Raw genomic sequence first — 11897 nt, 5'->3', positions numbered from 1 at the left:
TACCGGAGCATATATTTATGGAACTTTCATTAATTCATTCCACACTTCGTGGGACGTTCACAGCAGCGCAATCACCGTAGAGGTGTGCATGCACCTGTTAGGTTAATACCTTTTACCATCTAAGGGAGTAAAAAGTTACAAGAAACATTTAAAATACCTATAGGTGAAGACAAAAATTAAAGTTAAAGGTAAACAGAATAATGGCTGCTGCAATAATAACATATTTCAAATTCCTCGGCTCCTAGCTTCATTCACGTAATTTTGGACACGTTATTTACCGATACACAGCCACTATCCTTGGCCAATCCACCACAGTGGGTATGTACCACGTTTGAAGGTCCGCCACCACCCATCAGCAGCGTCGGGCTACGCCAGCATGATGCCGAGAGCGCCGACAGGTAGACGTGACGGCGCAGGTTCAAAAGCCGTCACACACTTACGCTAGTTGTAAGCCACTGGCTCGTCATGAACAAGAACAACATTGTGAGCCTGTGCTACGGCTGCGTGGTGAGTGCATGCATGGAATTTCATCTGTTCGGAGACTGCGTTGAGCCCTATATCCTTCTGAGTACAGAAAGGGGGACACTTCAGGACATGAATGCCAAATCTTTGTGCATACTTTTTTTCTAGATTACTTGTTTGCCGCTAAGATGGGAATCACACTGGCAAGTGAACATAAGAGATGAATGTCGAATGTGTGGAGGTAAATATAATAATGTATCAGTCAAGTGGTATCAATAGACTCCCCACGTCTCGTTTTCTGGTGCAAGTCAAGGTGTATTTTCAAAAGGTAACAAAATAATAAAAACTATACATCATTTACAGAAGTAAATTCATTACAACAGCAAACTGGCTCGGTAAACTTTGCAGCAAATTTACAAGGAGGCTGTTTTGTAGTCTTATAGTTCAATAGTTGACAAAAGTGCACAACGATAGTTTAATAGGCGACAAAAACTTAGAATCAATTGTCCCCCTTTCTTTTTTTTACAGGCGCTGAATTCGTTTAGTGTTCTAAAGTACGCGTTTGGCTTCTACAGGCGAAGCATCAGTAAGTTCTTCCCCGTATCTTATTCATTGTCACGTGATTCAGCTGGCGTTTGTCCAAAAATTGCAGACAAATCGTGCGTTTCTTTTTCTCGCTCTCTGCTTTTAACTCAGCATACGGCTGGGCTTTCGACCTCGCCTTCGGGTCCGAGTGCTTCGTCAACCTGGTGTCCGACTACCTCCTCCTTGCCACATACAAGGTACAATCCAATAAAATATACGCGCACTTCTTGAACACAGCAGTGGCCTAGCCATGGGAGTAATGTGTGAAAGAGGGGCGCAGCCATCACTCCCTCCCCAGGAACACATAGAAACATATGCACGAACGTGCGTGAGGGTAGTCGGACCCCACTCGCTCTTGCCTGAATCAATTAATTTCTGGCTATAGGTTCCTCACAAATATAACCAATGATCTTTAATGCTAACTGCAAGCCTATCGTTTTCAATAACCGAATTTAAACAAATGTTCGGTGTATTTCGCATTTCGGCTTCCTTTCCTGAAGAACGGCGCAAACTGAAAATAGGTCATAGAGAACATGACCGTAAATCATGTTTGATGATGATCGCGATGGTCGACTCGCTGATGATCTGTGCTCTTTGATTATTATTGATTGATCATAACGTATGCGCACGATGTCTCTAGCGGGATCACCTGTTCCAACATATGTATACGCGTTCGAAACCAAGTGCGGTCAGGTTGGTGAATATGTGGGATTTAACGTCCCAGAACTACCATATATGATTATGAGAGACACCCCGTCGTGAAGGGCTCCGGAAATTTCGTCCACCTGGGGTTCTTTAACGTGCACCCAAATCTGAGCACACGGGCCTACACCATTTTCGCCTCCATCGAAAATTCAGCCGCCGCATGCAGCCGGGATTTGATCCTGCGACATGCGGGTCAGCAGCTGATGAGTGCCTTGGCCACTAGACCACCGCGGCGGGGCACCAACTGCAGTCAGGCTACGTCCTTTACTCGTGTGGTACACTACCTTACGTCCTGCTCAATAAGACATATCACACGAACGCATGCAGTGCTGCGAATTGACTATATGCTCAGGATAGGCGTATACATACTTAGAAGACCGATGTTTGTTGCCAAGTTGCGTCGCCTTGCCGTTGAGCGCCAAGAAGGGCGACTGTGCGGTAACTAATAATGGCTATAGCTTCATGCAAATAGTCCTAAATAACGCGACGGTTAACGATACGCACGATAACGATATGCCACTTCCAACTAATAAGTGTCGCTCATTAGGACCGTATATACGCAGGACTTTCCGCTGCCTTCCCTACTGTTTGGTAAGGACAGCCTTGTCCTGCTCGGCTTCATCGCGTGGAACTCGACCAGTGTGACCATCTGTTACGTCAGCAGCATCGTGCTCGCCGTCCATTTCGCCAACACGGTGCGCACTGCCAGCGTTAAATTTATGTATAAACGTGAGGAATGTTTCAGCCGTTCGTCTGAATTGTGTCTTTGCAGTCGTATGCAATGAACTACAAAATATGAGTAACACATAAAAGCCATATTTATATCTATGTGATTCTTGTTTTGCATATTTGCAAGATGTTTCAGCGCGCGAACAAAGGAAAAAGGACAGGGTAGACAGAAAGAGCGCTGACTTCCAACTAACTTTATTTGACAGAGTGGCAAGAATATATACTGCTAAAAAGGATGATAACAGAGCATGAAGGTAAAGGCACGCCTAATCTACACATCAGTAACAAACACGTGTGACAGGTCCTCTGTTGCCTCAAAGCCCAGCCAGGTAATCACGTTCAGCCTGTGATAAAGCAATCGATGATGTGCTTACACATTTATCTCCTAGCAAGTGTATTTTTTCGGCTTCAATAATTTCTCGGGTAAGCTGGTCCCTGTGCCTTGCCAATATTGAGCACTGATCAAAGAGAGGGGTGCACCCACAATCTCGGCAATGAATGCCAAGATGCCCTTGTACCACATTGTGCACATTGTTTCGGTGTTCTCGGAGGCGGTCATTTATGCACCTGCCGGTTTGCCCGACATAGATGCACCCACACGTCAGTGGAATCAAGTAAACGACTCCCACTGCGCATGGGATGTAGCGTGTCCTGTGCGCGACAGAGCACGAGGCAGAATTTGCACGAGGTGCATTGACCCGTTTGCAAAGCCTCTGCAATTTTTCCGGGGCAGATAAGCTTGATAAGCTTGATTGGTCTGGATAAGCTTAAGAAGCGTGCAAAAACTCTTACCGGGGCCCTGGGGTTTCAAAAGCTTTCGAAGGCGATAGATAGTTGCAAAAAGCTTAGCCTTGACCTGTTCTTTTCTGCGAAAACTCACAAAATTGACTGCCCATTGCGGGTCATTGTAACAGAAAGGGGGACCTGGCAAAAGTCTGTAGCACTTTTCTTGCAGGAAAAGCTAAAACAAATAACAATAGACGATCCTTTTTTGGTCAAGAACTCTGACGCTGTTATTGACATTATTGGACGAACTAACACAGGACTCCAGGCAATGTCTGTGGATATTAAGGACTTGTATTACTCTTTGCCACATGACCAACTACTTAAATGTGTAGAGGAATCCATAGACAGGTTAGGATCATCAGCGTTTCAAACGCGTACTGGAATTCACAACAGCAGCTTATTAGAATTACTCAGTTTTTATTTGAAGGCCACTTTTGTATCATGGGAGGACAAAAACTACTTACAAAAAAGTGGAATATGTATTGGTTCATGTTTGGCACCCATTCTTAGTGACATATTTCTAGCACATCATGATCGTGTCTTGTCAAACAAGCTTGACGACTCTGTAGTTTTTAAAGTTTGCCGTTTTGTTGATGATTACTTAGTGTTGTTGAAATGTGATAGTCAAAATTTTCAGACCATTTCCTCTGACGTGTTGACTGTTTTCCGAGAGTGCCTGAAACCACTAGTTCTAACCCATGAATCACCCACTGATAACAACCTGAAGTTTCTAGATTTGAAGCTTTTGTTAGACTCCCGACATGTTTGCTGGATGTATGAACCAAGAAGCGGCAAGCCTCTTCTGCCTTTCAGCTCAGCTCACTCTAAATTGGTCAAGCGGGGCATCGCTAACCTCTGCCTTGTCAATGCCTTAAAGAAGTCATGCCCCCACATGGTACACCAGAGCTTTGCTCTACAAGTAGAGCGGCTTACCAAAGCTGGTTACCCCGCGCATGTTCTCGTTTCGGTGGCGGAAAAGCTGGTCACTGTCCTGAAGCGAGGCGACAAACCGGATAAGCGAAACAGTGTCAGAAAGAGCCGGCCTGTCGTACTGCCTTACGTGCACGACGTATCACACAGGCTAAAAAAGATTGCTCGGGACGCCAACGTTTTTGTGGTTTTTTCTGCCTCGGAAAAATTGCAGAGGCTTTGCAAACGGGTCAATGCACCTCGTGCAAATTCTGCCTCGTGCTCTGTCGCGCACAGGACACGCTACATCCCATGCGCAGTGGGAGTCGTTTACTTGATTCCACTGACGTGTGGGTGCATCTATGTCGGGCAAACCGGCAGGTGCATAAATGACCGCCTCCGAGAACACCGAAACAATGTGCACAATGTGGTACAAGGGCATCTTGGCATTCATTGCCGAGATTGTGGGTGCACCCCTCTCTTTGATCAGTGCTCAATATTGGCAAGGCACAGGGACCAGCTTACCCGAGAAATTATTGAAGCCGAAAAAATACACTTGCTAGGAGATAAATGTGTAAGCACATCATCGATTGCTTTATCACAGGCTGAACGTGATTACCTGGCTGGGCTTTGAGGCAACAGAGGACCTGTCACACGTGTTTGTTACTGATGTGTAGATTAGGCGTGCCTTTACCTTCATGCTCTGTTATCATCCTTTTTAGCAGTATATATTCTTGCCACTCTGTCAAATAAAGTTAGTTGGAAGTCAGCGCTCTTTCTGTCTACCCTGTCCTTTTTCCTTTGTTCGCGCGCTGAAACATCTTGCAAATATGACTACGCACCAACTAGCCCAAGTTTCCACTCTTGTGTGTCTTGTTTTGCAGTTTCGGCTTCTTGAGAACAGTTACGTAAACAGTTGTGCAACGTAAGAAAGCTGATACGTACCGTTTTAGAAGTGTCTGCGCGTTAAAGGACACCTGTGGCGGATACCCCTGCTACTCCCATATTTTTTTTTAGTTTTGCCTGCGTATATATCAATATAAGTAAGAAGGAGAAACATACAAACGCACGCACGAGCATACATAAGGCATATGGTTGCCCCCCCCCCCCCCCATCTACCCACCAAAAATATTTCTGGATACGTCCCTGAAAGACATATTTTTCTAGTAAGTACAAAAGACTACGAGAAATAAGAGAAAAATAAGCATGAATCCCAAACTACAACTTAAATAATTCGAAATTTAGTTTGAACTACTTGTTAATACGTATACATAAATGCAAACTGCTACTTGCGAGGATAAGGAAAAAGAACACTGCAAACGTGTAGGACGGGCAAATGTCCTGATCAGCGTCAGCCACGATTATGTTACCACTTTATCGGATGCAAAAGTAATCCAAATGTGACCACCCTATTTCATTACTATTACTGCTTTCACAGTACTGCAGTTCATGCATGCATGACACGAAACATATAGGGTAGCTTTATTCGCAACTGAGTTGCCGCTTTGCTTGTCGACGACGCAGGTGGACTTGAAAGATGCTATGCAGGACCTCAAAGAACAGAACGTGGACGAAGCCGACTTCCGCGTGAGTGTACTGTAGAGATGGCGTCAACTTATGCCACTAGTAGTACTTACATATCTCCCGTCCACTACATGTCTATAGCTGTGCGTTCAGTACCCACCAGCCATCCCGGTCCCGAGCGAGATAGCGAGGGAAGTCTGTGTATTGCTTGAGGCGCACAAAATAACTTCATCACTGTCGTTCGCAAAATGTGGCAATCTGCTTAGTACACTTGGTTCATTCCAGCAGTATACTGCACGTTGAATGCATAATGAGCAGCCACTAATTATGGATGCTAGGTTATACAGTCCTGGAAGCACCCCGCGCACAAGTTCGGTGCAGGGAAGTGCATACGAGCGTAGCTGCTCCCCTGCAACTGCACCCTTTCCTTGTTAGCTACAGTGTCATGAACTCTGACATTATATAACATTCGTACAAACAAGGTGTGCGTACTGAAGCTCACGTTTCGACGAGCGTTTATAGTTGTCTTCTTCAAGGCCGCAACATCGTAGCCTTCGTATAAAAGTTCACTTGTCAAAACGTCAGCTCGGGTATACACCCTGTTTAGAAATTTTTTTAGGCTTAATAATAATTATTGCTGCGGTTTAACGTCCCAAAACCACCATATGATTATGAGAGACGCCGTAGTGAAGGGCTCCAGAAATTTCGATCCCGCGGGGTTCTTTAACGTGCACCTAAATTTACTGAGCACACGAACATCACTCAAACGTTGTCATGCATTGTCGCCTCCATCGAGAAAGCGGCCGCCGCGGTTGGGATTTGATCCTGTGACCTGCGGGTCAGCAACCGAGTGACTTAGCTACTAGACAACTTCCATCTTACCCCTCCTGCCTTTTTTTAAAAAGCTATATATATTACGTATAGCCTACGCATTACATGGCCTACTCGGCTTCATTGGGTGCGCGTTAAAGAACCCCAGGTGGTCGAAATTTCCGGAGCCCTGCTCTACGGCGTCTCTCATACTCATGTGGTGGTTTTGGGACATTAAACGTCACATATCAATCAATTACTCGGCTTCGTTAATTCGATCCTCTTTTAATGGCAGCTTGCGGAAGTATACAAACATGAATGTGGGCAGCGATGTAAAAAGTTCGTTCGTTGGCTTCTCTCTTTCAGAGGCAAATGATGCTGACGACGATATCCGTATTCACTTTCGTGGCATTCATTAAGGTAAGCGCTTTTTTTTATTCACCGAACAGCACACACATATAATGCACTTCCATCGCGGCTGCTTTAAAGCTTTAAGGAACAACTCCGCTATATTTTGTTATCATTTGATATCTCGTTGTTCCTGAGGTGCAAATTGAAAACTGAAGCATGATGGATCATTATTCTCAGCTCTGAAGGACCGCATAGGTTTCAGGTATGTCGAAGAGTTCTGGGCACTTCTGGAGGCTGAGCGTGTTGTCAGGACAGAATTATTTTCTTCACTACAGGGACAAAGGCTCTTAGATTAACATCGGCAAAACGTATCACACTCAATTATGTTGAGCGAGGGTCAGCTCAGCAGCGTGGTACGCCCGCTCAGTGCAGGAGCCGATAACGTTGTTGGATTTCCACAGATAAGGCAGGAGGGTTGGGTCAGACGTCTGAGGTATTTTGTCAAGGCAGTGCATGCTATTTCGATCTGTGGGCATATTGTTCGAAGCGAGTACTTATTAGGCCATGCTTACGTGGAAGTGACCGATTAGACAATTAGTCACCCGCTCTTTACTTTTTCTCACACGCCTCCTTTTTGTTTTCGCTTTACATGCTTTCCCTTCTTGTGCTCAGTGCATGGGGTGGAAAATCAGGGGTTTTGATTCCGTTTGATCATCACTAAACGTTGAAAACGGTGGCCTGCATGGTTGACCTTAAGTTTATTTTCCCTGTGTGTATCAGTAATTCATTCCGTCAGGTTACGAAATATTTTTTTCTTGATACTCTTGGGTGAAGCGCTGCATTGCAAGCTTGGCTGTATTTGGGGGCCCCTGGGAATTTCGCAATATCGTCCTGCGCATACGTATAACAGGTGCGCCACGAAGCACAAACATATGCCAGAATTGCTGTTGTCTGTACCATATTCTCTTGAAACTCTATAGTCAAGAACATGCTTCAATGACATTGGCCTCGCATCACAGGGGGCCATACTGTACAACATCTACATGTACTACAAGAAGACTGATGGCACTGACGGCAGCGTTGAAGAGCCACCCACGGCTTTCTACTTCGCCGCAGACCCGACAGCACCGGTGCCTTTTCTGCCGCCGGAGTCAAAGGTGCGGGTCGAAATTGACTATTCAACAAAAAAAAGTGCATATATATTGTTTTTAATTATTTTACGACGAATAGCTATATATTGATGCTGCGTACCGCGTTCAGACCTATCTGCGCTTTGTCTTGACGAATTGTCGAAGATGATGCCGGGGGCGCGTGCACCACGAAGATAGAAGGAAGCTTTAAAACAGCGTTCGCGAAGCTTTGCGTTAGCGTTTTCCGCCACTGCGCATGCGTCGCACCAGCGCACGTGATTCAGCCTGTCGCGCAGCGCATGCTGACAGCTCGAGACACGTGCCATGCAGTCAGAACGAGTTCTAGCGCCCGCCGGGCCGGACACAGGCAGCCGCCGCCGCCGCTCTGCTTTGGCCCTGTAAAATAAAGCGGCGACATGCTTCACGTCTCTCTTCCTTTCACTACAATAGCATATAAAACTATTAAGTCGCCCTTTTCACGGTGCTACCACGTATACACAGCGGATGAGTCACGAATTACATCTTCATCCCGGAGGCTTTTGTTTTGGCAATATATCGCTTGCTCCAGCTATAGGTAACCCTACTGAAACGGTCAAGGGCCGCACAGGAAAATGAAGGCGGATTGAGCGCCGCCTTGTCCGCGCGACCCTGTCTACGCCCTGTCTGCTTTATGGCATCGCCTTAGAGCCCTTTTCATGAGGGTACTGTTCAAAGTATCTTGTACAAGACGTCAAAAACAAGGGCAATTCACAGCAGCGAGTGACCCACAAGCACGCTCTTCCTTTTTACTCCTTGCACACTGAATGTGGTGCATCTTCCCACACATTAAGCCTATACGGCACGTGATTCACGAGACTTCCATTGACAGGTGACCGTATACTCACCAGCGGCGTATCCATTTTCTTCTTGTCACGCATGTTTTTATGTATGAAAAAATATGAAATGCTAAAATTTCGAACGGTATACCGTTCGAAATTTTAGCATTTCATATTTTCAACCAGCTACTATAGTAGCTGGTTGATTTCCCTAAGAACCACACCCCTCCTGGCTACGGCACTGGGCCACACTGCCCTAAAGTCGTTTCGTTTCTGCAGCCCCAATGATGATGACCGCATATGGCCCCACTTTTTCAACTGTTTTAGATGAAGCGATTTCTTGAACATAGCTAGCTAACCCGTCCACAACGCTTGATTCCACCAGTGAACATTCGAGTTTAATTAGTACTTCTTCACAGTGAGCTCTTCTTTTCTTTTCATTTTTGGCGATAATTTGGCTGTCAGAATGTCTATTTTGTTATTACCTACTATTTATAGAGAACCGGCTACGCAAGTCTCATCTTTGTGCGCGTTCCTGTGCTCACGTTCACTGTCGAAATTTTCAGCTCATTCGCAGTCCATAAACTTTTTCTAATCAGTATCTTGTTTAACAAAACTCTTCGTTGAGCTATAGTTGGTTCATAGTCTTAAATACTGGATAGCATGGATTCGACAGAGGATAAAGAAAGAACACTGATGCACAGGATTACTAAGCCCTTGTGCTGCGCATCAGTGTTCTTTCTCTGTCCTGGCTATATACCAACTTCGTCTTTACTATGATCTCGGATTCACGTTTATACTCATGTCTATCACACGTATTCTAAAGCAGTGTCGTTCATACACATATTCAATATTTATTGCCCAGAGGCATGAATTACGTAGGCATGTACCTTGAACTGCCCCTTCGCTAACTCTTCGATCGAAGTTCTTCGTTAATATCTCATGTTGTCATGTCTCTCAGGAATAACGTCCTTACTGGTTTTAAAGCCCTCATAACTCGTAATCAAGGGTACTGTATCAAAAAGGCGCTAAGAAGAGAACCAATTACGTGAGATATTGGTGTTAAAGATCCTTGAAACCATGGTCGAAAAAGCTAGTTCAAGACTAATGGACTCGTGAGTACGCTCACTCAGACTGAGATCGAGCCGTGAGTCTTAGTTAGTCCGGTTAAAGAAACATTTCGTGAGTGAGTCCGAGTGAGGTTGGAAGAAAGAACTTCATTCCGAGTCCGTCGAGTTGGCGGAATGGGCCAATGGCCCCGCCCAGGTTACGGCCAGGAGTCCTTGAATCCTGGTGGCTTAATAAAAATTTGGTTGAGTCTGAGTACGAGTTAGTTCGAAGTGCTTAGATATGAGTGAGTTCCAAAATTTTTTCCGACCTATGGTGCTGTGTCATTACCTTTGATTGCGATAAAAATTACGTGACACTACCGGCGCGTCTCTGGCTGTCGCCATAACGCCACTAAAAGTGCCGCGTAATGAGAAAAATCGAAAACATCGTTCCGTGCGTTGCATGTTCTCCGGGTGAGCGCTGCACTCAATCGGCCAGAGCGGAGAGGAAACGGGCAGGTCGTCTTTCGTCGTTCGAAAGGACGAGAAAAGTCCATGAAGGCGGGAGGGTAGCGGGGTGCAGGAGGAGGGATCTTCAAAGTGCTGGTACCTTCACGCATTCTGTTCTCACCGCTCAGATTGCTACCAGCTGCAGCGGTCGTGTTTTATTATGTCCGTGTTTTGGCTAATTAATTTAGGTCAGGTGCTAAATTAAATGGGTCAGCTGCAAGCCTCGAGAATTCGTACAACATTCCGATTCGTTGCTATCGCATTCATTGCTTCGCCCTTGCGGCGAAACAGAGCTTTTAAATCTCCAGCGATGCCAGTTTATCGGCATCAAACTCGCCTTTGGTACGTGGTTCATCTTCCTTGTGCTTCGTTACAGCGGCACAGTAAGGCAAACGCTGGCGGTGCACCACCAGCAGCCGCCCGCTGTGGCCTCACAGGTGCGCCCGACACAGCGATGGGATCGGCCAGGCGAGCTCCAGCGCCAGCTGCGGTGCTGCCGACGGCCAGGAGGCCCCCGGCGCAGCAGCCTTTCGAAGTGGCTGTGCTACGGACACCCTTCATGGTGCTCCACATGCCGCCCGCAGAACTGCCGATCGGACCACACCGACAGCCGGGACAGCAACAGCCGGGACCGACACCGACGGCAAACAAGACCGCTCGATAGAGATGCCGCCCGGAACCGCAGTCGCGACCGACGGAATCGTCCTCAATAAGCAGAAGTAAAATGGATATGAACAGAACGCTTTCATAGAAAGTGCTGCTTCCACTTGCAAGCTTGACTCATATTCAAGCGCACTCCCAGAACATAGATAGCCATCTTCCAGTGGTTGAATATGGTAAGAGCACACCACATGGAATCAAGTTTCAAGTTTGCGAATATAAACTTTACGCGCAGTTTACCGCCAAGTGAAATTGGCAGCCTCGGTAAGCCTAACGTGGCGCTCAGTGCGCGAAGAAGCTATGGCGCGAATGGATGATAGAGTGAAACTAAACGAATGGAAGGCATGTATAACACTGAACGAACATGACACCTAAGTGCGTGGGAGCTGGCAATGCTAAGATGCGATTTTATCGCCTTGAGAGTTTCTCCCAGTAACGATGGCTCACTATTTCACATGTAAAAGAAATGGATGTTTGTCATTCTGGTTGATACTTTTTTATGCAAACGTTCTGGTACAGTAAATTGTTTTTAATTGCATGCTATGATAAAACCATCAGTTAATTAAGATACAGTACTCTGCATGTATCCAAAGTTCTGTTTCATTATTGCATACATACCAAAATAAATTGACCTTTCAATAACGGTCTCATCACTGTACACAAACTGTATGACTGCAGTCCTGATTTAATGAAGCTATGCTGCAACTTCTAGGGCAAGTCAATAAACCTGGCGCATTTTAAGGTTTTTTGCCACCACAAAATTCATTCAAACCAATGAAACAGCTAATGCATTAATGATGCATCAGTGCAACGAAGCCACACATTATAAAAGTAGAATAACTAGAGTAGTTTTCTTACTGAACTTTGGAAAG

The 11897-nt window shown here is 45.8% G+C and overlaps 1 protein-coding gene across 1 annotated transcript; it reads left to right on the top strand.

Moving 5' to 3' along the window:
- Window positions 1-331: 331 nt before the first annotated feature.
- Window positions 332-11105, top strand: LOC142803674 (uncharacterized). Its single transcript, XM_075889215.1, has 8 exons — window positions 332-507; window positions 991-1048; window positions 1159-1244; window positions 2316-2447; window positions 5701-5763; window positions 6877-6930; window positions 7881-8018; window positions 10742-11105. The coding sequence occupies exons 1-8, from the start codon at window positions 466-468 to the stop codon at window positions 11027-11029; spliced, it is 861 nt and encodes a 286-aa protein (XP_075745330.1). The 5' UTR covers window positions 332-465; the 3' UTR covers window positions 11030-11105.
- The last annotated feature ends 792 nt before the right edge of the window (window positions 11106-11897 follow it).

Source organism: Rhipicephalus microplus, chromosome 3 (genome assembly GCF_043290135.1).
Source record: "Rhipicephalus microplus isolate Deutch F79 chromosome 3, USDA_Rmic, whole genome shotgun sequence".
Taxonomy (NCBI): domain Eukaryota; kingdom Metazoa; phylum Arthropoda; class Arachnida; order Ixodida; family Ixodidae; genus Rhipicephalus; species Rhipicephalus microplus.
This window is presented reverse-complemented; position numbering and strand designations above follow the sequence as displayed.

Excerpts from the sequence above, each read along its gene's own strand:
- LOC142803674 (XM_075889215.1), top strand. The coding sequence starts at position 466 with ATGAACAAGAACAACATTGTGAGCCTGTGCTACGGCTGCGTG. Across the intron at positions 508-990 it reads GCCTGTGCTACGGCTGCGTG|GCGCTGAATTCGTTTAGTGT; the intron begins GTGAGTGCATGC and ends TTTTTTTTACAG. Across the intron at positions 1,049-1,158 it reads CTTCTACAGGCGAAGCATCA|CATACGGCTGGGCTTTCGAC; the intron begins GTAAGTTCTTCC and ends CTTTTAACTCAG.